The 24,579-nt window shown below is 63.9% G+C and overlaps 3 protein-coding genes across 4 annotated transcripts in view; 1 reads left to right on the top strand and 2 right to left on the bottom strand.

The window, feature by feature from the left end:
• The window catches only part of LOC136359776 (phosphofurin acidic cluster sorting protein 1-like), a 51,311-nt gene extending 43,656 nt beyond the window's left edge, over positions 1-7,655 (top strand). The window contains exons 10-25 of one of the 2 annotated variants that reach the window (XM_066316713.1): positions 1,449-1,542; positions 1,857-1,928; positions 2,226-2,356; positions 2,479-2,611; positions 2,735-2,839; positions 4,069-4,175; positions 4,445-4,599; positions 4,693-4,803; positions 4,891-4,993; positions 5,329-5,361; positions 5,727-5,769; positions 5,857-5,899; positions 5,992-6,133; positions 6,217-6,440; positions 6,611-6,724; positions 6,816-7,655. In XM_066316713.1, coding sequence (XP_066172810.1) covers positions 1,449-1,542; positions 1,857-1,928; positions 2,226-2,356; positions 2,479-2,611; positions 2,735-2,839; positions 4,069-4,175; positions 4,445-4,599; positions 4,693-4,803; positions 4,891-4,993; positions 5,329-5,361; positions 5,727-5,769; positions 5,857-5,899; positions 5,992-6,133; positions 6,217-6,440; positions 6,611-6,724; positions 6,816-6,931 — 1,726 coding nt within the window. In that variant the 3' untranslated portion in view covers positions 6,932-7,655. The remainder of the gene's footprint in view (positions 1-1,448; positions 1,543-1,856; positions 1,929-2,225; positions 2,357-2,478; positions 2,612-2,734; positions 2,840-4,068; positions 4,176-4,444; positions 4,600-4,692; positions 4,804-4,890; positions 4,994-5,328; positions 5,362-5,726; positions 5,770-5,856; positions 5,900-5,991; positions 6,134-6,216; positions 6,441-6,610; positions 6,725-6,815) is intronic. The other variant, XM_066316714.1, reaches the window with a different exon arrangement.
• A 209-nt stretch (positions 7,656-7,864) lies between these two features.
• Positions 7,865-21,888, bottom strand: LOC136359775 (cullin-9-like). Its single transcript, XM_066316711.1, has 29 exons — positions 21,127-21,888; positions 18,766-18,920; positions 17,903-18,421; positions 17,598-17,733; positions 17,208-17,398; positions 16,351-16,714; positions 15,991-16,192; positions 15,542-15,749; positions 15,256-15,449; positions 14,932-15,149; positions 14,548-14,773; positions 14,044-14,149; positions 13,559-13,786; positions 13,325-13,415; positions 13,086-13,257; positions 12,828-12,933; positions 12,578-12,673; positions 12,329-12,504; positions 11,676-11,809; positions 11,420-11,596; positions 11,069-11,178; positions 10,513-10,695; positions 10,198-10,355; positions 9,727-9,937; positions 9,473-9,632; positions 9,212-9,357; positions 8,927-9,044; positions 8,314-8,510; positions 7,865-8,237 (listed from the first exon to the last, which is right to left on the bottom strand). Exons 1-29 carry the CDS (start codon positions 21,761-21,763, stop codon positions 7,953-7,955), a joined length of 5,904 nt encoding a protein of 1,967 aa, XP_066172808.1. The 5' UTR covers positions 21,764-21,888; the 3' UTR covers positions 7,865-7,952.
• Positions 21,889-22,912: 1,024 nt separating this feature from the next.
• MRPL2 (mitochondrial ribosomal protein L2) lies at positions 22,913-24,539 on the bottom strand. Its single transcript, XM_066316710.1, has 6 exons — positions 24,266-24,539; positions 24,036-24,177; positions 23,832-23,947; positions 23,632-23,742; positions 23,239-23,312; positions 22,913-23,157 (listed from the first exon to the last, which is right to left on the bottom strand). Exons 1-6 carry the CDS (start codon positions 24,507-24,509, stop codon positions 22,945-22,947), a joined length of 900 nt encoding a protein of 299 aa, XP_066172807.1. The 5' UTR covers positions 24,510-24,539; the 3' UTR covers positions 22,913-22,944.
• Between the last annotated feature and the right edge of the window lie 40 nt (positions 24,540-24,579).

The following is a 24,579-nucleotide window of genomic DNA, read 5'->3' as shown; positions in this document are numbered from 1 at the left end:
GTAATTTATACTAGTGTGGCCTGGAGAAAATGTCTCAGCAGAGCACTGTTGTGACTGTAAACCTGAAGCAACTGATCACTGAGCCAGTGAGGGGAAAATCAAGCCTTGACTTTTCCCGACCAGTGTATGAACACTGCTGCTGAAGAGCTGCTGTGTGTGGGAAGCATCACCTATTTACAGAGGTGGAATGTCCTTTCAGGAGCAGTAAAACCTGACAAACGCTGTTGTGCCTGACAGTACAGTATACTGTATACAAATGAGGAAGCATGCTAAAAGGAAAATAAAAGGAGCAGGCAGGGTCTTCAGAGGTCTGGAGGTATCCTGCAGGAAGCTGCAGGTAAATCCTGATGAGAAAAGTAGAAAAGAATGGAAAGAAACTCAGTGTACTGACAGAACTTCCCTATATCTTATGCCTCAGGTGCCATCCCTGGAAACCTGCAGCCTCATAGCCCCATCTGCACACTAGGTACATCAGGAGAAACATTTCCTGGGAGTAAATGAGCACACACACAAAGCTTAGAGGGAATCCAGCTCTGATCTCCTGCAGCAGAGTCACACATTGCAGGTGGATTCTGGTTGCTGTAAAGGTTCTGGGAGAACAGGCAAGTGAGATCCAGTGGTAGACCTTGCTTATTTCCTAAGGACTGGTCTTTGAGCAGCCCACAGGCTGTGAAAGGGGTCCTTGGGAAATAAATAATGTGTGGGAAAAGGGTGAGCAAAGGTGGAAGCTTACCCTGTAGTGGCAGAGAGTGTCCTGGCTTCCCCAAGGAAGTTCCTGTGTGGACTATGCTGACTTGAAAACAGGACCTTGGAGCTGCACTATGCAACTCTATAAAAAGGTCAGCTCAGAGACTGAAAACTTGGGAAATTTAAGTACAGTGCTGCCTGAGATGTGGTTCTGTGTGCAATACTGAGATCTTCAGAGCCTAGGGGAAGGCAGAAAGGGAAGGTGAACATTGCAGTTGGAAGTGTACAGCAGCAGCAGGCAGAGGCAAGGAGCAATCCCTGGAAAAGGAGCAGCAGAAGGGTAGGCAACAGAAGTCTATGGAAACTATGATGGTGCAGAGGAGACAGAGAGGTTTAGTGGCACACTGGAGTTGTGGTGTTGACAGACACCATATACCAGTGAAATGGGGTAAAGTGGCAGCTCCTCAGCTGCACTGCAGGGGAAGGGAACCTCCTGAGGCAGAAAGCACCAGGAGACCCTGCTTCCAGCTCCCCAAGGTCACAGGGCACTGCTGACAGGTCTGCTCCTCAGCTGGGCACCAAACAGACACTTGGCTGTCTGGCCTGTGTCCCACTGAGCACCTCTCCACAGAGCTCTGTGCTTGGGACAGGCCGGGGGGGGGTGTGCTGGGGTCCTGGTGACTTTGTTCCTCTCTTATTCCTGCCTTTTTCTCTCCCGTCTGTCTGTCTGTCCGTCCGTTCGTCTGTCTGTTTCTCTGCAGGCGTTTCTTTGAGGGAGTCTCTCATTCTGGTTCCCAGACTGAGATCGGCAGTCTGCACAGCCAGAAAGGGCAGGATCAAGAGTCGGGCAGCCCTGTGAGTTACACCACCACCACCACCACCACCTCCTCTTGCCCCTTTCCCTCCCCAGCTAGCCCAGCACCCCCACAGTGCCCGCACTCTGAGACCACAGCTCCTGGCAGCGCCTGCCTGGGGCTGCTCCTTTCCTTCTTTCCTCTTTTTCCCAGCACAGGCAGGCAGGTAGCGATGGGGACATCCCCTGGGGCTGCTCCCAGAGGTGCCCGACTCCCCTGTGGGAGCTTGTGTTCTGTGAGGCCAGGCATGGGTCACTGGCAGCTGCCCTGCACAGGGTGCTCCATCCTGCTCTGACCCCACTCCCTGTCCCCCAGGGCGAGGCAGACAAGCAGAAGCCGGGAGCACAGCGACCACAGGAAGAGCCAGGAACAGATGTCCCTGCAGTGGTGAGTCCGGGCTACGGGATGTGAAGCTCTCTCAAACCCCAGCCTGCTTTCTGGAGTACCAGGAGTACTCACCAGGCTGGGAGAGGGGCTGGGAAGACAAGTAGATTGTGCTGGAGAGCAGCATGAGTTGAAGGAGTGTTAGGGTCTGCAGGATGTGCAGTCCAGCCCTCCCAAGACCCTGCAGCCTTGGCTCTCCAGGGGGGCCACCAGGCCTCTGATGGGCACCCGTGGGTGCAGGGCTGCTCCCTGTTGGAGCAAGGAGAGCAGTGTGTGTGAAGTGACTGTGTGTGCCCTCAGGAGCTGGCGGCAGAGGAGTCATCTTCCCGGCTGGCCCCCACAGAGGCTGCCATGAGGGAGGGCAGCGTGGACAGACTGGCCCAGCTGGGCCCTGGCACCAAGGCTGAGCTCCCCAGTGCTGTATCCCCCAGGTAAGTCAGGTCTGTGCCCCTTCCCAGGGCTGAGTGAGCGCACACTGGCTCCCTGAACTGAGTAGGGGTTGGTGGAGATGAGATTTCCATGAGGTTTTCCCTCTCCTGCTTCTCCTCCACAGCAAGGCAGAGAGCAAGCAGCTGTGGCGTCCCCGCAGCACCTCCGTGAAGGACCGGCAGAGCTCCAAGGGACAGGGCGGCCGTGCCAGCAGCCTGGACAGTGAGAGCTCTCCAGACTCATGGCACAGCACCCAGGTGAGGCCCTGGGGAGCCATCCTACTTGGAGGCTTCTCACCCAAGAGCCCTGCCAGGTCTTCAGCCATGGGCGGTGTCCAGGGTGGCTGGCTGGGGTGAACCTTTGTGGTGCTGCTGTCGCAGGTGCCTCGGAAGTCTGTTTATGATCAGCTGAACCAGATCCTGGTGTCAGACGAGCAGCTCCCCGAGAGCATCGTGCTGGTCAACGTCGCTGAGTGGCAGGGGCAGGTGAGCAGGGGTGGTGGGAGCTGGATGCATGTGGGCAGCTGTAAACAGGGTGGATTCTCCCAATTATAGCAGGGCATCCTAGGGAAACTATGCCCTCCTCTCCCCCAGTGTCGCCCTTCCTTCAGGGAGACAATGCATTTACAGGGTGCTGAGCCACACACGGGAGTCATCCATCAAACAGCATCACTGGATCCTCAAAACATGATGTCCTGATCAGTCCCAGACAGGCTGGCTGTCCCTTAGGCCCTTACTGCTTGGTCCTGGCTCCCAGGAGCCCCATGGGTCAGAGCTTTGTTGGATTCCCTGGCAAAGGGCTCCCTTCCTCTGTGGGCACCAGGCCCTGGGAAGCAGCAGAGGTATATCCCACTGACAGATGGAAGTGTCACCTGCCACTCCAGGAGCATTAACTGCATCATCAGAGCAGGGTGGGGTATGAGGACGGGCCCAGCCCCTGACAAGCACTTGCCTCCCCCATACCTGGAGCTCTAAAGCCAAAGGTGAGCAGGGAAATGTACATGTGTGCAAACATGCAGTTAGATAAAACACCTGTGAGACCCCTTCAGGATCCTGCAGCTAAATCTGACATCTAGAAACAGTGCTGGAAAATTTGAGGTGGAGGAAAAGGCTTAGTGAGAGGCAGTGGAGTTTTGACTCAGGCCATGCATTCTTGGCTTGTTCCACTTGTCCTGGACAGGGAAAAAAGGGTCTATGCCCATTCCCAGAACCAGTCCCCTTGTCTATCTTGACTGCCTGTTTTACCACGGTTGAACTGTATGCAGACAGCTGAAGAGACAGAAAGATTTTGGAGTGTCACAGTGGGAGAGAACAAGAGGAGGGAATGAGCAGAGGCAGAGTGACCCTAGAGCTGAGCCCTGCTGTGTGATGGCAGAACTTAAATCAGAGGGTTTCTGGACCAAGGTGCTTATTTCAAGGAACACAGCCTGGTTCTTGGGACAGTTTTGCCCTTGCCATGGCAAGGGTGTTGACTACTGTGCTCAAAGGTGAGAACAGGCAGCTGGCTGGCCCCTAGAGCAGAGCTGGGAGGAGCAGGGATGCTCAGGATGCAGCTGTGAGTGACCTGATGGTTTCAGCCTCCCTACGTGGCACAGGTGGGGACAGGCGTCCCAGCTCTAACCCAGGGGCTGTGGGACCCAGGGCAGGCATGGGCTGGTGCTGAGCAGCACAGCCGTGCCTCCAGGGTGCTTAACCTGAGCTCTCTGCATTGGCAGTACGTGAGTGAGCAGCTCCAGGCGCACAAGCAGTTGGTGGTGTCCACCTGCTCCGTGGCAGACATCCAGGCAGCCTTCAACACCACTGTCTCCCGCATCCAGCGATAGTGAGTACAGCTTGGCTCAGCCTGGTGCCACTGTATGGCTTCAGAGAGGGGCGGGGTGTGGCCCTGGCACCCCAGGGCTCAGCAGGATCCTTTGGGCTTGTGGACATTGTTATAGAAACAGGTGTGGGGGATCTCAGTACTGCTTTTGCCTGTGGCAGTGCACACCAAGCTGCCATTCTCACCCTTGTCATCTGGCCTGGCAGATCTTGTCCCCTGGCCCACCTGGTGAGCCGCTGCACATCACTCATGGTCTCCTTTTCCTTTGACAGCTGTAACTGTAACTCCCATATGCCTCCCCCAGTGAAGGTGGTGGTGGCAGGGGACCAGAGCTACCTGAGTGTTGTCCTCCGTTTCTTTGTGGAGCAGCTGGCCAGCAAGACACCTGACTGGCTCAACTACCTTCGCTTCCTGCTTGTACCGTTGGGTGAGAGCCATCAGGAGCCCAGCCCCAGGGCTGTCCTCTCCCAGCTCCTCAGGCTCCCTTGCCTGAAGCCCACAGTGCCCTTCTCCTCTGCAGGCTCTCACCCTCTGGCCAAGTACCTGGCCTCGGTGGATAACAAGTACAGCACTCTCTTCCTGGACACAGCGTGGCGGGAGCTGTTCAGCAGGGCTGAGCCGCCCGCCGCAGGTGAGGAGCGGGGCAGGCTGGCAGCAGCAGTGCCCTGGGGGAGAGCCCAGCTGCCATCGACGTCTCCATGGCTCTTTGTGCCCGCAGACACTGTGGACATAGCAGGCCGTGTTGCCCAGTTCATCGCTGGAGCCAGCCTCTCTCACCAGCTGCCCATCTCTGAGGCCATGCTGACCTACAAGCAGAAGAGGTGAGTGTGGCCCCAGGGTGCCTGTCCTCCCTTATGTGGCCCTGTGGTCTGGGACGTGCCCAGGACAGGAATGAGGGACATGGGACGAGTGAGGCCCTGCATTCCACTGACGAGCAGCATGGTGCAGAGGGGAGCTGGGGTCCCACAGTGAGAGGCCCACAGCATCGTTCCCTGCCACCTCCTGGTGTGCTTGGCCCCCCAGTAGTTGGGGACCAGCTGCCAGGGCTGGGACGGGCTGGGTGGGGCTGCAAGCTGGTACTGTGCTGTCCGGGGGTTGATGCTCGTGTTCCAGCTGCACTCTCACCTCTCCCTTCTCTTGGTTTCTGGCACCCAAGGAAGAGAAGCCTCTATTTTGATTTTTATATCAGGTATTGGCTTGTGCTTGCTGTGCCGCTGCCTGGCCCCTCCCCACCTTTCCCCATGTGCGTCCACCCCTCCTCTTGCTGTGCAGAGGAGCCGTGACCCCACAGAGGGGCAGGGCTGCCCTCCCGCATGCAAGCCCTTTCCCAGCACTGGAGGGGACAACTCTTTGCCTCCTTGTGTGGTGTGCCCTGTGCTGCCATGTCGGGGACAGGGGGTCTCAGGGGAGGGAGGACAGAGGAGATGGTCCTAGTGGGTGTGAGCCAGCACTGACCCCTGCGAGTGCAGGGCTGCCTGGGGACGAGGTTAGCAGCCACACAGCAATCGGTGCCCAGCACACACAGACCTTGACCAGCCTCTCTTTCTTCTGCAGCCCTGACGAGGACTCCTGCCAGAAGTTTGTCCCCTTTGTGGGGGTGAGTTGAGGGGCCAGCAGGGGCTGAGGGGAGAGATGCAGTGCAGAGTCCTGCTGATGTTTGGTTTCCTCTGGTTTGTCCTTGCAGGTGGTGAAGGTGGGCCTGGTGGAGCAGTCTTTCAGTGCCTCCGGTGAGTCCCTGGCAATCCTCAGCTCACTTCTCCAGGGGCGACCCTCTTGTTGGTGTCCCCCAAACCCTTAAACCCACACTTCTCCCCCGCAGTGGACTCTGATGATGCCACAGTCTGCACCCCTTCGCTGCTGAGCTCAACCCCAGCCTCCAGTGCAGCTGTTCCCTATGGCAAGGAGACCGTGAGCACCCCACCACCATCCCCGTCTGTCAGCAGCAGCCTCTCGGGTGCTGGGTAAGAGCAGCCCTCAGCCTCAGGCAGTGGGGAGAGGAGCAGGGGCAGCACCAGTGTGCTGCATGTGTGCCCGTGTTGCCCAGGTCTCTGAGCCCTGGTGTGGAGGTGATGGGCCTGCAGGTGGACTACTGGACAACACAAGGACTGGACAGGAAGAAGGAGGGTGAAAAGCGGGAGATGGGTATCAAGAACACGCTCAAGAGCAACTTCCGCTCGCTCCAGGTCAGCCGCATCCCCAGCACAGGGGAGCTGGTGTCCCCCAGCACCATGGCCATGACCGTGGTCACCAAGGAGAAAAACAAGAAAGGTAACCAACTCTGGGGTGCTCTCTGCCTCTGGGGCCACATCCTTTGTGAAATGGGCGGGAGGGACCCTGCAGGAGGGCAGGGCTGAGATGTGGCACAGCAAGGGTCAGTCAGTGCACTGGAGCAGGGTGGGGACATCCTAACATTGGTCCTGTCTGGCCTTGGTCCCCAGTGATGTTCCTGAGCAAGAAACCAAAAGAAAAAGACTTGGAACCCAAAAGCCAAGTCATCGAAGGGATCACACGCCTCATCTGCACCGCCAAGCACCAGAACACCATGTTGCGAGGTGAGGGCAGGTCCCAGCCCCCTGGGGCTGTGGTGGGGCAGCACAGGCTGGCTGTGGTAGGGCTGTGCCTCACTGCACCCTCTCCTCTCAGTCTCCATAGATGGGGTGGAGTGGAACGATGTCAAGTTTTTCCAGCTGGCAGCACAGTGGCCAACACACGTCAAGTACCTCCCTGTGGGCATCTTTGGCTACTCGAAGAATGTGTGAGACATTGGGGCATCCCTGGAATGGAGCTGCAGTGGGTTGCAGGAGGAGACAGGGAGCTGGACATGCTCTTGTCCCCATCTTCTGCAGACCAGTCCCTGCCTCCTCAGTGAGGGGGGGACACCACACCTGCACCCTGTGGGCCAAGACCTGTGAAGGTGAGGCCAGTGAGACTGGGTCCATGCACCCTCTAACACCAGCGAGGACACCATGCCATCTGCCTCCCCTGTCCCCCAGCAGCAGCCTGGGACGAGGGTTGGCACCAGCCAGAAGGGCCCCAGGAAGGGCTCTGGGCCCCACTTTCTGCAGATGCACCTGCCAGGCCAGCGCTGTAGCCAGCCAGGGTCCCAGCTGGGCTGGACCCAGGCAGGTTCCCCAGTGCTGCAGCCAGCCAGATTGCTCTGTGCAGGGGGCAGGTGCTGAGCAGGGTCCACCACCCCTGTACCACCATTGCCAGCCCCACTGCCAGCCTTGCACTGCTATGCTGGCCCTGCCCTCTGCAGCACAGCCTCAGCAGCTTTTCCAGTCCCCCTGCCGCCCTGCTGCTGAGGCTGTCCTCTTCATCTCCCCATCCCTTCCCAACAAGCCCTACCCTATGGTGCTGCCAGCTGGAGGTGTGGGATGAGGGCACCTGAATTTTTTTTTTTTACAAGATTCTATTTTTTTTAAATTTATTGTATGGTTACTTTTCGGGATTAATTTTATTAAATTAATGCTGTTACCATTATGGCAGAGTGTGTGTGTGTGTGCGCGCGTGTGTGCGCCCCCATGTCTGAGGGCATGATTCAGCACAGCTGGAGAGAACAAATTTGGGCAAAGTACAGCTACTACCACCACTCCAGCAAACACAACTGGCAGGGCTGTTTGTGCACACAGGGGCAAGGCCTGGCCACACTCCCTGCTGAGCTCCCCGACAGACTTCAAGGTGGGACTGGGTGGAGATTGGCTCATTTACTTATATAAAACAATTGTTTAGGAAGAGACAGACAGGATTCAGCCTGAGTCCTCCCAGCCAGGTCCTCGTCTACCTGAATGTAGAAAAAGTCTGTCTCCTTTCATCAGAGGCCAGGCTTGCTGCTGTCTTGATCTCTACAGTCTGAAAGGCAACCTGTGGCTGGACCTGAGAACTGGGGAGTGTTGTGGACTCAGCAGAGACGTATTCCAGGACATGGGGCCTCCCCTCCTGGTGCCGCAGGTAGCCCTGGTTCAGCAGGTGCAGGATGCAGGACAGCACGTCCACGCTGTGGCAGCAGAAGCTCAGGAACTGCACCGCTGGCCCCAGCTGGCCCTTCTGACAGGCATCGATCACCTGTGGCAGCAAGGGAGCCCCACTGCAGTGGCTGCAGCCCCCAGGCAGCCCCCCAGCCCCCTGCAGCAGCCCATACCCTGAACACCAGGCTGTCCATGTGCAGCCGCTTCTCCGCCTTGAGGATGCGGGTGATGAGGCAGCACAGGATGTTCCTCTTCCTCTCCAGGGCGCTCACCTCGGCCCTCTCCATGCGCAGGTACCTCTGCTGGGGCAGCAGCCTCAGCTGGCGCCCCGAGCTCTGGGCCAGCCCTGCCTGGTTCAGCCGCAGTGCACCTGCAGCCAGCAGCACCCCGGGCTCAGCCAGGCCTCCAGTGGGCCTGCAGGAGCCCCAGGACACACCTGTGGCTGGGGGAGCCCAGCTGGGCCTCCTGAGGCGGCTGCCCCATGGGCCACCTCAGCTCTGGCCCCACACCTGGCCCTGAGGCACAGCCACGCACGCGGCCACTGGCCCCAGCCCCACACGCAGACCCCAGAGCCAACCACCCACGGTGACCCAGGCCCTGTGCGTGGCCCCGAGCCCCAGCCCCACACTGGCCTCAGGCCCCACCCTGACACACACACCTGTGCCCCGAGCACCAACCCCATGGACACAGCCCCTCAGCAGCCCCAGGAGCTGGTGCAGCCCTAAGGCCAGCACCCCTCGGGGCTCAGGCCAGCCCCTCCCCTGGGTGCCCCAGCCCCACACTCACCCCCAGCAGTGCAGCTCCCCAGCAGGACGCCCTGGCCGTGGGTCAGTGGGGTCAGGGCGTGGTGCACCAGGTCAGCAGGCAGCCCCGTAGCCTGCAGCAGGGTCTCCACAGCCACCTCCTGCAGCACGGGGGGGGAGGGCATGGCCAAGGCTCACGGGCCACAGGCCTGGCCTCATAGTGGCCTCCTGTGCCCAAAACACGTCTGGAGACCCCAGCACCAGGCCAGGGGTGGGACACAGCCCTGCCATGTCCCAGCCTCCACTGCCTCCCTGGCCCCAGCCCTACCTGGGCGCTGTTGAAGCACAGCAGGATGTACATCTGCAGCGTGGACACGTGCAGGATGCAGTCTCCAAACTGCAGCTCAGCGTGGCCCAGCCACGTCCACTGCAGCCGCCGGGGCTTGGTGCACTCCCAGCCCAGCTGGCTCTGGCCTGCCAGGGACAGTGGCAGTGCCAGGGCTGGCTCCAGCCCTGCCAGGTGCTCCCAGCCCAGCGGCACCTGGGGCTGAGCTGCCCTCAAGGGTCAGGGCTCAGCCCCAGCACTCACTCTGCCGGCAGAAGTCAGCAAACTCATCCAGGGGCGAGCTCAGCACGGCCGGGAAAAACCTGGCAGGGTTATCCATGTAACAGAGCGGGGACACGGGCCAGCAGCGCGGGGACAGGGCCAGCACCTTCACCTCTGCCACGTCTGGCGCCGCTCCCAGCTCCTGGGCACAGGGGCACGGGGCAGCCCGAGTCAGGCTCCGGGCTCCCTGGGGGAAAGCGGCGGCTCCACCCTCCCCACGCCCCCATCCCTCTCACCTCGGCCGGGCCCGTGCCCAGCTCCAGCAGCCGCCTGTCCTGCTCCTGCAGCTGGAAGAGGCAGAACTGCCGCTGCAGCTCCTCCGACTCGGCCAGGTTGCTCAGCATCTCCTGGGGAAAGCGGCTGGGGAAGCACAGCCCCATCTGCTCCACGATGCCTCCTTCCAGCCACGAAGGCCCTTGTGTCAGCAGCCGGTCCCCCAGGTAGAGCCTGCCACGGCCACCAGCTTCAGTCAGGCCTGGGCCAGCCCTGGGGCCACCAGCCACCCGCCAGGAGAGCCACACAGCCCCCGGGCCTGGCAGGACACACGTCTGCTGTCCCTGTCCCCAGCGGGAATGGGACTGCGCACGCTGGCAGCACACACGGGCCCCTCACACCCCACAGCCCAGGAGAAGCAAAGCAGGAGCAGCACTGCCGCACCAGGCCAGATGCACCAGGGCCCTGCTTCTGGGAACACACAGCAGCCTCACCTGTAGAAGTGCTCAAAGGTGTGGGCAAGCTCCAGGCCACTGAAGACGACAAAGGGCTCCAGGAACTGCTGCAGCCACTCCAGAGGCCTCGTGCTGCCCGCAGCCCCGCGGAGCTCCTGGATCTGCACGTCCAAGTAGCGGGCAAACTGCTCACTCACCTGCAGGGGACAGGGCTAGCTGCACACAGGACGCTGGCACGGGCACCACGCACCTGAGCTGGGCACCATCTGTGGCGCAGGGGGAACAGGACACCCCCAGCCAGAGCCTGCCCCAGGGCCGTGGGCCAGGGCAGCGGGGCCGCGCTCCTCGACTCACGTGCAGGGCAGTGAGGAAGGAGAGCTGCAGCAGAGCCCCCGCAAAGCCCTGGCCCAAGGCCAGCACAAAGGCGGCCTGCTGCCCGAAGAGCTGCTCCGTGGCCCCGCGCAGGCGCTGGTACAGCCGGCAGTAGCGCTCCACAAGGTCCGGGGCCTGCCCCGCCGCCTGCAGGAACCGCTGCACCTGCGGGAGCAAGGCCGGGGCTGAGCCGGAGCGGGGTGTGCCCCTGGGAGCAGCCAGCCCTGGCTGCCCTGCCCTTCCCAGCCCAACCCTGCCCTTCCCAGCCCTGCCCAGCCCAGCCCTGCCCTGCCCAGCCCAGCCCTGCCCTTCCCAGCCCAACCCTACCCTTCCCAGCCCTGCCCCTGCTCTTCCCAGCCCTGCCCTGCCCAGCCCAGCCCTGCCCTTCCCAGCCCTGCCCAGCCCAGCCCCAACCCTGCCCCTGCCCAGCCCCTGCCATGCCCTCCCCATGCTCCCAGGGCACTGCCAGACCCCACGCCCTGCTCCAACCACCCAGGGCAGGTCCCACAGCCCTCCCAGCTGGCCCTCCAAGCTCTACCTGCTGCTGCACCACGCCACGCCAGCACTGCGAGATTCCCCACAGGCCTCTCGACTTCTCCATCTTTGCAGGCCTGGCCTGCATCTCCTTGTTCTTCCCCTCCTTCCCACCTGCCAAGGGTCAGCCTCAGGCTCAGTGGGGCTCCACGGGCAGGCCCCACACGCTCTCCTGCCACAGCAGGGCTGAGGGGACACGGGGGAGGCACAGCCACTGCTGGGGCACGAGCACACGGACCTTCCCCGCTCGGGAGCCTCTGCGCCACAGGACGCTCCCCAGAGGAGCCCCAGGGCCCCAGCCCGGCCCCGGAGCAGCGCTCACCCCGCCCCACGCAGGGCAGCAGCCCAGGCTCACCAGCTGCTCGGGGCTGCTCCGGCTCGGGGCCGCCGGGGTCCACGTGCACCAGGAGCTGGGTCAGGCGCCGCACGCGGGAGCCGAAGGCAGCCCCGCGGGCCCCAGCACGGTGGGGCAGCTCCTCGCTCTCCAGGTACTCGCCCAGCAGCCAGGCCAGGGGACTGACTCCAGCGGGGTCTGCGGGGCCAGCCACGCTCAGAGCCAGGCGCCTCTGCCTGGGGCACGGCCCGGGAGGCTCCCCGAGGGCGCAGGGTACCTGGGCTGGTGATGCTCTGCACCAGGGGGGTCACCAGGGCCTCCCAGAACGTCCTGCCCAGGGCCTGGGCTGCCTCGTCGTCGGGAAGGAAGCGGTTGGCAAAGCCCTGCTCGTGCTGCAGCGCCCGGTTCAGTCTGCAACAGCCACCGGGCAGCACGCCGTGCCAAGGGCTGGGGAGCTCCAGGGGAAAGCACAGCGGAGCTGGCTCCCTGCTCTGCCCCTTGCCAAGGCACCAGGGCTCGCTGGCCCCACCAGCCCCCAGCAGCCAGGGAGGGCCTCTCGCTGTCCCTGCGTCCTGCCCCAATGGGCCCTGGGGCCCTGGCAGCCCCTGCCAAAGGGGGACTGTGCAGTGCCTGCGGCCACGAGATCCTGCTGTGCCTGGCCGACCTTTTGCCACATCAGGATGGGCTGGCCCTGGGGGGGGACCAGCATCCCCCTCTGGGGACTTAGCCCAGCTGAAACCCAGGGGACCCCAAGGTGGCCCTGGCCACCCAGGACCTGATGGCCAGAAGAAGCAAGAAGCCACCTCCCATGCAGGTGGCACACCCAGCTGCTCCTGTCCCAGCCCTGCCGTCCCCTCACAGGCTGCCAGCCGTGTCCCCTCGGGCCCTGGGACACCAGGGAGGCGATGGCACGGCCAGGACACGACTCACCTGCCAAAGAGCTGCAGCAGCTGCCCCCTGTCCCGGCAGATCTCCCGGCTCCAGGCGTGGGCCCGAGCAGCGCAGGACAGGAACGTCCGCCGGCACAGCTGCTCCTTGAAGATGGGCCACAGAGTGGGCTTGGGCCCCAGCACCTCGATGCCACGCACACGAGTGTCAATGCCACCCTGGGGAGAGCAGGACCCTCAGCTCCTGGGCACGGCCCCGCCCGGCCCGCCCCCAGCCCTGCTCCCCTCCCACCTGCTGGCACCGCTTCACCCGGATCTGGACGATGGGCCAAAAGCGGCTCATGTTCTCCAGCAGGATCACTCTGCTGTCCGAGGGCAGGATGGTCACCTGCAGGAAGGCACTGAGCCCTCAGCATCACGAGCAGCCTGGAAAAAGCTCCTGCCCTTCCCACTTCCCCTGGGCACCTCCCGGGGCCTCCCACCAGGGCCACAGCTCCACGGGCACAGCGAGGAGCAGCCCAGCCACACCCAGCGGGACTCACCGCGTTCAGCTCCGTCCTGATGCTGGCAGGGCTGTCCCCGCCCAGCACCACCACCCGCGACGGCATATAGCTGGAGTCCTCGCTGGCCACCAGCATGCTCAACTCCCTGCAGCACAGCAAACACGGGGCTGCCCGGCCGTCCCCACCTCCCTGCCTGGCCCCCGAGAGCCCCAGCAGGCCCTGCCCCAGGACGGGGCCACCGTGGCAGGGCTGGCACAGAGCCCCCAGGCCTCTCCTCCACACGGGGCCCAGCCCCACCTGATCACCACTCCGCACTGCATGTGCACGGTGATGGAGTGGGTGCCCGTGCTGCCGTTGGACTCCCAGTAGGTCTTGGGGTTCCTGTCCGTCAGCTTGCCGGCCTGGTGGGAGTTGGAAGAGACCTGCACCTTCTCCCAGCACCTGTCCTCCTTCACCTCCATGCTGGAGCCTGTGAGCAGAGCACATGGAGCTTCCAGCCACCCAGCCTGGGGCCAGCTCCCCCTGCCTGCACTCACCTCGGCACAGGTTGTGCAGGAAGACGTCAAAGAAGGGGATGCTGATGGGCTGCTGGCTCCGGCGGTGCTCCTCAATCTGTGCCAGGACCAGCTGTGGGATGGGGCAAGGCTCTCACCAGGGGCCCCAGGGGCTCCAACCCTCAGCCCCGCAGGGCTGTGCCAGGCAGAGAGCACAGGGCCGTCCCTCAGGGCCAGGCACAGCCCAATGGCCCCAGACCCACTGCCCAGGCCCACCTGGATGCAGCCAGCCAAGATGCGGCTGGTCAGCTCCTTGTAGAGCCCGGCAAACTTCTCGCACTCCGCCACCAGGCCGAGCAGGGCCGGTGCCAGCGGCGGCACCGTGCTGTGCTTCTCCAGGGCTTTGGACACGGCCTCCTGGGTGCCCACGTGGCACATCACCACCACACAGTCCTTGCTGGCGCTGCCCAGGCGGTGCAGGAAGCCAACAACCTCCTGCAGCACCTGCTGAGACACAGCCCCGAGCAGACGGGGCACTGCTGGCAGCTGCCCCGGCCCGCAGCAGCCCCAGGCCCCATTCCCCTCATCCCAACCCCAGCAGCACCCACCAGTGCCCAGCCAGGCACAGCCAGCCTGGCACGAGGCCACCAGGACATGGGGCCAGGCTGCCACCAGCAGAGCCCTGCTGGCCCAGACCAGGCCAGGCTGAGGCACAGCCAGCACAGTCACCCCTGCCTGCTGCACTCCTGGGGCCCCCTCACCTCCCAGCTGCTGCTGTGGCTGCTCAGGAAGGACACACAGGGCTCCACACACACGTGCCAGGGCAGCACATCCTCCTGATAACTGTCCAGGAACTTGTTCAGGATCCTGGGTGACCGAGGGGCCTGCTCAGGCCGGGGCACAGGGACAGCAGTGCTACAGGCAGCCCTGTTTCCCTGCCCCACCTGGGAGGCACCTCCAGGGACTGGCAAACAGGGCTCCCCTGGCAACTTGCACAACCCACCAGCACCCAGGCACGTCCTCTGCTGCCCCTGGTGTCCCCACAGCAGCCAGGTGTCCCCAGCTGCTGTGTCCCTACATGTGGGGACGCATGTATCCCAGCACACTCCGATCAGCACCTGCCTGTGTGCTGGGGTGAGCCTGTCCCCAGTGAAGAGCACCCCACCGGGATCCACAGACATGCACTGGGTGTCCCCAGCATGACCAGCAGCACTCCCACACCTGCTGAGGGGCTCCCAGACCCCTCCCAGTCCCCCTGCACCCACCTGAGGATGCTCAAGCTCAGGGCCTTCTCTGTCCCCAGCAGCTCCAAGCTGCGCAGCAACAGCTGGAAGCAGCTGTGGTCCTGCAGCAGCTGGGCCACCTGGCCAGAGGGAACAGGGCCTCGGCTGCAGAGCTGCCTCTCCAGGGCCACCACCACCTCCTTGGACAAGGCACCATCGTCCAGGACACCCAGCAGCATCCGCACGCCCTGCGGGTCCAACGGGACCTCTGTGCCTGCCAGGACAGGGACACGTGAGCCCAGCCTGGGCACCGCCGGGAGCTGCTGCAGCCCCTCGGGGGGCTCTGCCCTGCCGGGCTGGGCAGCCCTGCCCGTGGCCCCCGCGGGGCCGTAGCGCCCCCGGCCCGGGGGGCAGCACGGTCGGTACCTGCTGCCGCCGGGCCCGGGGGCAGCCCGTGCTCTGCCAGGCGATTGATGGCGCTGAGGGCCAGCCCTGCCTGCGGGCAGCCGCTGCTCTGCCCCTCGCTCCAGCACCTCTGCAGCACCGCCAGGAGATCGCAGCTCGCCAGCTGCTCCGCCAGGCCCCGGTGCCCGTCCACCAGCATGTTCACCAGCAGCAGCCCGTTCTGCACCGCGGAGGAGCCCCTGCAGGGACACGGCCGTGCCACTCCCCCGCCCCAGGCACACAGCCTCCCTCCCCTGCCCCTGCAGGTTCTCGCCGGGCTCAGCCGCCCCCCACGCTCTGTCCTACCCCGGGACCCTCTGCATGGTGCTCAGGGCAGCGGGGATGCAGCTCAGCAGGCTGGCACAGTCCTCGCCGGAGGCAGAGCCGATGCTGGCAAAGATCTCCCGCATCATCTGCGCGTCGCCGTGGTTCCAGGGCGCGCCCTTCCCGGCGGCACCTCCCGCCTCGCCGTCCGCAGCTCCCACCAGCACCTTCAGGGCCTGCAGGACAGCAGCGGCCCGGGCCAGCGGCCCCTCCAGCACGGCCGGGGCGGCCCGCGGCCCCCGCCCAGCCCGGCAGCCCCGGCACTCACCGCCAGCCCGGCCTGCTGCACCAGGGCGGAGCAGCCGTGCAGCCGCATGCAGCCCAGCACGGCCCGCACGCCGCCCTCCGTGGCGAAGGGCAGCCGGCACCGGCCGCGGGCCAGCAGCGCGGCCACCAGCCGCAGCGTCACGGCCACCAGCGCCTTCTCTGCCGCCTCCGCGCTCAGCAGCTCCACGGCCACCTGCACCAGCCTCTCCCTGCACGGACGGGACGCCTCAGCCCGAGCCTCTGCCGCCGGCACCCCAGCGCCCCGCGGGCCGCCTCCTCCCTGCCCTCCCCGCAGCTGGGACAGCCCCGCCGATGACCCTGCCCGCGACAAAGGGACGCAAAGCCGCCTCTCCTCTCGCACCTCCCGCCCTTCCAGCTCGCCGCTGTCCCCGCTCTGCCCACGGGGCCCTCCCCAGGCTGCCGAGGGCTGAGCAGCGCCCCGGGACTCACCCGGCACTGCCGCTGCCCAGCCCGCCCTGGGCTGCGCCCACTTGCTGCTCCCACTCGGGCTCCTCTTCCAGGATCTTCAGGATGTGCCGGAGCCCAGCCAAGCGCAGCCCCAGCGCCGAGCTGCTGCTCTGGATCACGTCCAGCACGGCCGCAGCCCCGGCCGGCGAGCCGCTCTCACTCGGCCCCTCGGAGCTGCCCGGCGCTGCCCGGAGGGCCGGAGGCGTCAGGGCAGCGCCGACAGCTCCAGCAGCTCCCGGGGGCACAACCCACGGGCACCCCCACTCCAGCAAGCCCCGGCTGCGCGGCCCCACGCCCTGCCCAGAGCCCTCCCCTGCGCCCCAGCCCGGGGCACGGCATTACCCGCGCTCTGCTCCTCCGGCGCCTCTGGCAGGAACAGCCCTTCCCTCTCCGAGAGCTCGCCGAACAGCTGCGAATCCGAGTCCAGGGCCACCCGGCGGCCCTGGGCCGGCCCTGGGGCTGCACGAAGCTCTCCCTCCGCCGCCTTGGCCATCGTGCCCTGGGGGCCGGTGTCACCCTCCGAGGACACCGCCGCGGCCCCGCCACCGTCCTGCTCCGGCCCCCGGCCGGGGAAGCGTCGGGCGTAGACACGGGAGCCGCGCAGGTCGCGCAGGTCACTGCCCTGGCACCGCTTCTCCAGGACCTGCAGCACCTTCTGGGCCAGCTCCGCGGGTACCGACAGCTGCACCAGCGCCTCGTCGTCCACCTCCGACACCGCAGCCATGAGGCCGAGTTAATTCGGGCTCGACACGCGCCCCACGCCCCTGGTGGCGCTCTCCGGCACGAGGGACACAAACCAGAGGTGCCGCGCCGCCAGAGGTGCCCAGGGCCACTCCCCACTGCCACTGTCTCCTGGCTGTGCCCGGCCCAGCTCCCACCGGCCCACACCTCCCAGCCGTGCTCACCAGCCGAGTGCAGCTGGCACAACGACCCCAGGGCCGTGCCTCGCCTGCCCAAACCTCGCTGCATAGTCACGCTGCCAGCCGGGGGACACCGCCTTTCCTCCCATCTCCACTCACTGCTCTGCTGGGCCAAGCTCTCCACTCTTTCCCCATCCCCACTCACCCTCCCATTCCTGCTGCCCCACTCAGTCTGTCCCTGCACACCTCACACTCCCCATCTCCTCTGGCTCTGGTCCCTTCCCCAGCGTTCCCTTTGCTCCTCCCTCCCATCTCCCTGCTGCAGGCCCTGGCCCCTACCTGCTCTCCCTGGTGCTGCTGGATGAGACGGGTGATCTCTTCCTGCTCCTGTGCTTGCAGCTTCCTCACAAAGAAGAGCAGCTCCCACCACTCGGCACGGCTCAGCGACTCTGCAGCCTCAGGCAGGTGCTGCCCCAGGTAAGGCAGGGAGTACAGCCCCCCCAGGGGCTTGCACAGGAATGGCTGTGGAGCTGCAGGGAGCAGAGCAAGGCACTGTCAGCTCTGCCAAATCCCCCAGCCTCTGCTGCACACTCGTCATTCCCCAAGAAAAGAACTCATGCTGGGCAGAAGAGGTCCCCACTGTACCATAACTTGCTGGGAGGAAGGAAGGTGACACGAGGGCGGTGGGAAAGTTGGAACATGCTTGAAGGAGACCAACGGGCTGCTCACCTGCTCTCAGTCTGTGGTTTCGTGTCAGGATGTTCACCTTCTGCTGGCCCTCAAGTTCCTTTTGCTCTGAAGGGCCAATGATCTCAACCATGTGCCAGTGAACCCAGTACGTACAGCCCAGAGCTTGCCAGTACACCTGAGGAGCACCCAAAACACCCAGCTGGGGGAAGGCAAGCCCAACCCTGCTGCTCCTATGCAAGGCTGCACAGGAGAGCAGGCAGGGCCCTTAGCAGCGCCTGCTCCCCCGCAGGGATACCATCACCGAGGGCACATTGGGGACACAACACTCCTCCCTGCAGCAATACCTGCACCGGGGGCATGCCGTCGTTGCTGCGGCGGAAGTCGCCCTCGTCGCCGGCGCTGACCTGCTCGTAGTCCTCCAGCATGCGCACCCTCATGCCACTCACCAGTGTGGCCTGCACATACTCCACGTAGCTGCTACGGCTGGGGAAGGCTGAACGTGTCTTGAAAGCCACGGGCTCCTTTGCTGGGGGAGTGGGGGCTGCCTGGGCAGCGGTGCTGGCCGGGGTCCTGTGCTGGAAGATGGAGCGTGCGGGGCGAGGCTGCGGCTCCCGCCGGGGCAGTGCCTCTGCCCCGTGCCTGTGGCTCCAGCCCATCACGTGCACCAGCTCCGAGATGAGCTTTGCCATGGCCATGCTCAACTCAAACTGCTGCTTCACACGGCTGCTCTCCTCAGGGACAGGGCTGGGCACGGCACAGCCCTGCTGCTCCTCTCCCTGCTCCACACTGCTGCTCAGGCGGTCCAGGAGAGAAGTCACGCACAGGTAGTGCTTCACCAGGACCAGCAGCTGCTTCCCAGAGATCTGCAGCAAGCACAGCCCTCATGCTCAGCCTGCAGAGCACCTCCAGCCCCAGTTCTCTCTGAGCCACCAGCTCATCCCTAGGCAGGCTCCCCCGAGAGCTCCAGCCCAGCCGGCAGCAGCAGAGACCTCTCAGCCCACCCTCCCCTCCCTGCTCCCAGACCAGGCTCTCCAGGTGCTCCTGCACCACTCCCAGCCTCTCCCCAGCCCCAGCTCCTGAGCCAGCTCACCCAAGAGCCAGCCCTGCTCACCTGCCCACCCTCAGCTCCCCTCCTGTCCCAGCCAAGGCTGCCAGCCCTCCTGGCCCCTCCTGGCTCACAGGCCTCCTGTGGCAGGTCTGTCCCCACCTGTGGGAGGTGAATCCCCTCGAAGGTCATGCAGGGCTCTGCAGGGGGTGTGATCTCAGCAAACAGCTCCAGCAAGGTGCAGCGGCTGTCAAAGTCCATGTGCTGCTCGATGCCATCCTGCTGGCTCAGGGACAGCAGGACATAGGCCTGGCTCCCTGCAACAACAAAAACTCTTCAGGTCCCGGGAAGACAACCCTCACCCCCACCCTCCCTGCCAGAGACAGAGCTGCAGGGAAGGAACAGCCTTGCTGCTCAGTGTCACCTGATCCATGTGCTGTCCCTTCCTCTGGAGTGGCAACGCTTTGCTCCATGGTGTGTTTTTACTACCCCTACCTAAAGCCGCAAGATTCTCACAACGCAGCAGCCTCAAATAACTGACTCCAGAACAGGGCCCCAGGGAAGAAAAGAAGTCGAGTTTTAACCCAAATCAGCCCCTCCTCTGCCCCACTTCAGAGCTGCATGAACTCAGGTGACAGGACAGGGAAAGCCAGATCTCCTGTGGGACACACAACCAGCAACTTCCAGCTGCACCCAAGCCTCACTGGGCACTTCTAAGCCACAGCAGCACCTTTTAAATGAGAGAACTGGGTGAGGACCAGCCTCTACCCACCATGGTCAATCCCCTTGGCACTGGTCTTCTGTGCAAGGGTACATGGGAGCAGATTGTCTGTTCCTCTAAATGTATCCAGTCAAGGAGCTTTCCACTGCAAAAAGTCAAAGTAAGAAGGAAGCCATAAACAAGAACATAAAATATCACAAACCTAACTGACAAATGATAATGGGATGCAGTGAGGAGGAACAAATCTAGTCAGTCACAACAATTAGTAACGACATCTGGACAACAATTAATAAGGACATCTGGCATGTAAGAATGATTATTTTTCAGTAAGATTATCTGATTAATTGGAATTGGCAAGGAACACAAAAGGGGTGCAGAGCAAGGGATATAAAAGGTACTGGTCATGTTTAAACCACAGCTGGTCAGCGTGTTTGTCTGACAGCCCTGTACCGGATTGACACAGTTTGTCCTACTTTCTTACTGAATCTTTACTAAGTCTCTCTACCCCATGTGCGCTACAAAGACCAAGGGGCAGCTGCTGGTGAGACCTGCATGAATGGCATTTGGTGCCGCGAACTGGAGCCTTACTGGGGGTGTGGGAGCCCTGTGGGGTCAGTGAGTGGAGTGAGCGACAGTGGGAGGTGCCATCACTCTCTGGATCGAATTACGGATCTGAGCTTGGAATGCCAATTATCAGGAAGACTGGTGTACAGCTGCATCAAATTACTCAGCTCTGATAGGGATGTAGGAGTTCCTGGCCTGATGTGCCAGCAACTGGGGCAAGTGCAAGGGTCTTTCCAGTGCCAGTGCCTGGAGCTGGTGGGATCATCAGTCATCAGCCACTGGGGAGAGAACAGTGTGTGTTCTGAAGAACAGCTGCTGGAAGGGAGGCAAGTGAGGAGTTCAGCACCAGCAGGATTGCAGTGCCTGGGGCAAGGGGGAAAGGGTGAGTGTCTGCATGTTTCCCAACTCCGCTGTGCATGTAATTCATTAGCAAAACTTCATGCTGGAATAACAAGGGGGAGGTCCTGGGCCCAGACCAAGGTATGAGGGGGGTGGTCGTTGGTGCTGGAAGTCCCAAGGGATGTGTGAATGTGGACTGTGGAACAAAAGTGCTACAGGTTTACTAGCAAGCATCAGGCTTGACAAACTGGAGAGCAGGGGAATCCCTCAGACTGGTAGAGGGGCTTGGATCCAGCCACAGGTGCAGGACAGAGAGGCCATGCTGGTACTCAAGGGATCCATGACTGCGTGTGTTCTTGTGAACCTAGAAAATGCAGTGTGTGCCGGCAGGAGTGACCTTCTGTCTCTGCTGGATGGAGAGCAGGAGGGGACATGGCTGGTTGTGCTTGTGTTTATGTGAGTGCCCTAAGCATGTGCTGTCAGAGTCCTGCGTGTGTCTGTGCTCCAGGGTGGGCACTCAAGCTTTGCTACTGGTTGAACCTGCAAACGGGAAAATGGCAGCTGCATCTCTCAGCTTGAGAAACTCCAGATTCCCGGGCTCCAGCGGTGGAGCAGGAGAGGTGCTGGGATTGCTAGAGGAGACAGCCACCCCTAACATTCCTTAACGCTCCTAAGAGTGAATCAGCATCCCAGCTCAGAAACCTGGCAGGGGAAAGAGTTTCTCACTCCCAAGAGCAGTCCAGACAACTGCAACCAAGGAAGTCTGGAAGGCCCAGACTGATTCCTCCCCTTTTGCCAGCAGACACGCTGCTCCCCGGGCCTCTCCCCTCCCAAAGGCCGGCACCCCTCGGCTGCCCAGCAGCCCCTCCTCAGCCGCCCCGAGCAGGAGCGGCCCCCACCTGCATCGTGTGCGCCCAGAGCGCGCAGCATCTGCCCGGCCCCGCGGCGGATCTGCCTCTCCCGGTGGCCCAGCAGCTCCAGCAGCAGCTCCAGGGCTCCCGTCCTCCTGAAGGCGGCCGCCAGGGAGCCGATGCCGGCGTAGGCGCCCAGCACCCGCACCGTGCTCAGCAAAGAGCCCCCGGCCGTGCCGGCCTCGGCCACCTGGCGCCGGGCTCGCCGCACCAGGCTCCTGACATCGGCCTCCATCTCCAGCAGCGAGGCCTCGTCCAGCGGGACGCCCGACGGGCCGGGCGCCTCCTCCTGCCCGGGCCCCGGCGGCCTCCTGCGGCCCAGCAGCGCCGGGCAGCCGGCGCAGACCTCTTCCGCGGACATCCACAGGGAGACGTTCTCCGCCCGGGGCTCTGCGGAGCCGCCTCCCGCCGCTCTCTCCTCCGAGCTGACGACGCTCCAGCGCACCAGGTACTCCGGGCGGCCGTCGGGGCCCGGCCGCTGCCGCAGCAGCTCCTCGGGGCGGGCCCGCAGCCCGGGCCCCAGCTGCACCAGCAGGCTGCCAGCGTGCGGCTCCTTCACCATGGCAGCGGGCGGGCCCGCACACACACGGGGGAGGCAGGAGCTGGGCAGAGGTGGCTGAAGCATGCTGTGGTAGAGATCTGTGTTCCTGAGTGTCACAGTGCTGGTGATCTGGCAATGCAACCATTAAAATGTGCTTTTGTACAGGCCGTACTCAAGGAGAGTGCAGTAAACTCCTAACACAGTAAGGATGAGACACGGCTCACTTTCTCCTTGGAGAGCCGCATATATGTAGCTACAAGACAGCGGGCAAAGCAGTGATTTCTGGAGTGTCAGACAGACTGTGGGCATGGCAGGAGTAAGGACAGCAGTGCCCGGGAAGGGCAGCTTTCCCCAGGAAGCTCACCTATAACACTTGGCTGCGTGCTGACGGAGCCACGAGCCAGGCAGAGCCCACATGCTGGATCACGGGCCAGCGCAAGTCTGCGCTGCACATCAGCCAGCCGGGACTGGGACACCGTGAGGGTCAGACCTGTGCCCGGGGCACACAGGCTAAAGGCGGGCGGCACGGCACTGCCATCCCCGCGGAGAGCGCTCCTGCGGGCCCCTTCGAGGCGCGGGCCAAGCGAGAGCTCGCCGGGCACCGAGCCCCGGCCCAGGCCGGCTGCCGCATCCCTTCCCTGGCCGGCCGGGGCCGCGACCGAGGCCCTCCCCTATAGGGCCCGGGCCCGCTCCGGGCCAGCTCCGCTCAGGGCCCAGCCCGCCGCCCTCCCTCCGTGCGGGGCCGCGCCGGGGCCGCCGCGTTACCTCCGGCACCGCTCCCGCGCCGCTCCGGCCGCGGCGCCTGCGCGGCCCCGCCCGATGGCGGCCGGGAGGGCCGGGCCTGGGCGGGCGGCGCTGGCCCAGGAGAGGACGCGGCAGCGGCCCGCCGCGGAACTGGGGCCGGGGAGCGGCGACGCGCTGAGGTCCGTGATCCCGAGCTGCCCAGTCACCTTGGCTGGAAGCCACCTTTCCCGTCCGCTTGCCTTCACTGCTCCACAAGCTGAGGGTGAGAGAAGAGCTCGGGTGTCCTACAGCTAGGTTTGACACGACTGTGCCGACTGGCCGCCCCGACAACACCCACCAATCTCAAACTCAAGGCGAGGCAGTCTGCACCCCCACACTCATCCCTCCCACCGATCCCACTCCTGCCAGGGACTGAGCACGGCAGAACTTGACCCGTAGGAAAATGAGGAAAGGCCCTGTGCATAAAAGGCATCAGTAATGCGACAGCAGTGGCATGAAAAACGCTTTATTTGCCCCGGGGATCACTCCACTGCCTTGACCCGTGGTAGGTTGACGTAGCTCTTCATGGGCGGCAGAGGTTTGATCTTGCGGCCGGCCCAGCCGCCCTTGCGGTGCCACAGGCCCGTGTGCGGGCGCTTGCCCAGCCAGCGGTTCCGGCCTGCCTTCCCGATCACCCGCTTGTTGTGGTCTACGTTGGACACGCGGCCCACCGTGGCCACACACGCCTCCAGCACCTAGGGGACAGAGAAGAACTGCAGCCCTCCCTGGGACACACGTGTGTGCACAGTCAAGCCGGGACAGCACAGCTCTGTTACCTGCATGTGCCTTTTGGAGGGCAGCTGCACGATAGCGGTCCCATTCACTTTCCTCAGCAGCACCCCACAAGTACCTGCAGCGGGAAAGAGAGGAGGCAGCTGCCTTGAACAGCAGGACGAAGTATCCCACCCTGTGGCAAACACATCCCCATGGTGGTAATGCCCCAAAGCCTGTTGTACTAAATGCAGCACTTCTTGCTGATGACAGGGCCTTGAGGAATCAACAGGGCAGAGCTGCCCCTGCTTTTCTGGAGGGATGTGCTGCACTCTAACTTGAGGGGAAGCTGGCAACTCCCTGTCACTGGCCGCTCAGAGCAGTGCCCCCCTGCCCTCCTCTCCACCTGTGCTCAGCCAAGCCCCTACAAACAGTGAGTTCCCTGCGTGGGGACACACCAGCTGCCCGGATGTACTGCGCTCCCTTCCCAGGGTGGCTCTCCAGGTTGCAGATCAGCGTGCCGACAGGCAGAGCCCCCAGTGGGTATGCGTCCCCTTCCTTGGCCGACACTGGAAGACAGACGCCGACAAGTTGGGCAAGGAGCAGCCAACGAGCCCTTGGCAAGACCGGCACAGCTGCCCCTGGCCCTGGCGTGCACCTGCCATCCTGCCGATGTCAGGAGAATTCGTGATGCTGTCCCCTGGCTGCATGTTCTCCGTGGCAATGATCCAGCGCTTGCGGTTGCCGCCGGCCACCAGGGCGATGTCAGCCGACCTGCACGGAGAGCCCGCGGCGGGTGAGCAGGGGGCCACGGCTGGAGCCACTGCCCGGGGCCGGGGCGGAGCCCGCACCCCGCACTCGCCTGCAAGGGTCGTATCGGACGCTGACGACCTTCTCGGTGAAGGGCTCCGGCGGAGCCCCCTCCTCGTAGCGCAGGCGCTGGAAGTCGATCATGCGGTAGCGCCGCTTGTGTCCCCCGCCGATTCCCCGCACGCGGACGCGGCCTGCGGGACACGGCAGCGGCTGCAGGCGGGACCTCCCGCCGGGCCCGGCCGGCCCCGGCAGCCCGCCTGCCCCCGCCCGCCCGCACACCTGTGTGATCGCGGCCGCCGGTCTTCTTCATGCCCACGGGCCGCACGGTGTACTTGGTACGGCACTTCCACAGCGGATCGGTGGTACAGCGCGGCGCCGAGCCGCCCAGCCCGCGGCAGGCGGCAAGCAGCGGCCCCGGCAGGCAGGGCTGGGGGCCGGGCGGCAGCGGCGGGGGCCGGGCCCGGCGGGGGCCCGCCGACAGCAGCAGCGCCCCGAAGGCGCGGCAGAGCCCCAGCGCCGCCATGGCCGCGGGAAGGCGCCGCCGGACGGGGCGGGGCCGCGCGGGCCGAGGCCGCCGGTAGGCGGCGCGCTGC

This window comes from Sylvia atricapilla, chromosome 3, assembly GCF_009819655.1.
Source record: "Sylvia atricapilla isolate bSylAtr1 chromosome 3, bSylAtr1.pri, whole genome shotgun sequence".
Classification (NCBI taxonomy): Eukaryota; Metazoa; Chordata; class Aves; order Passeriformes; family Sylviidae; genus Sylvia; species Sylvia atricapilla.
Note: the sequence above shows the minus strand (reverse complement) of the source record. Positions and strands in the feature narration are given on the sequence as shown.

Bases quoted from the DNA above. Each gene is read 5' to 3' on its own strand.
- LOC136359775 (XM_066316711.1), bottom strand. From the start codon at position 21,763: ATGCTTCAGCCACCTCTGCCCAGCTCCTGCCTCCCCCGTGTGTGTGCG. The intron at 16,715-17,207 runs GTAGGGGCCAGG...GCGGTGTCGGAG, and splicing joins AGCAGCACCAGGGAGAGCAG to GTGGACGACGAGGCGCTGGT. The intron at 16,193-16,350 runs GTAATGCCGTGC...CCCTCCGGGCAG, and splicing joins GCCGGAGGAGCAGAGCGCGG to CGCCGGGCAGCTCCGAGGGG.
- MRPL2 (XM_066316710.1), bottom strand. From the start codon at position 24,509: ATGGCGGCGCTGGGGCTCTGCCGCGCCTTCGGGGCGCTGCTGCTGTCG. The intron at 24,178-24,265 runs GTGTGCGGGCGG...CGTGTCCCGCAG, and splicing joins CGGCGGCCGCGATCACACAG to GCCGCGTCCGCGTGCGGGGA. The intron at 23,948-24,035 runs GCGAGTGCGGGG...CTCTCCGTGCAG, and splicing joins GTCCGATACGACCCTTGCAG to GTCGGCTGACATCGCCCTGG.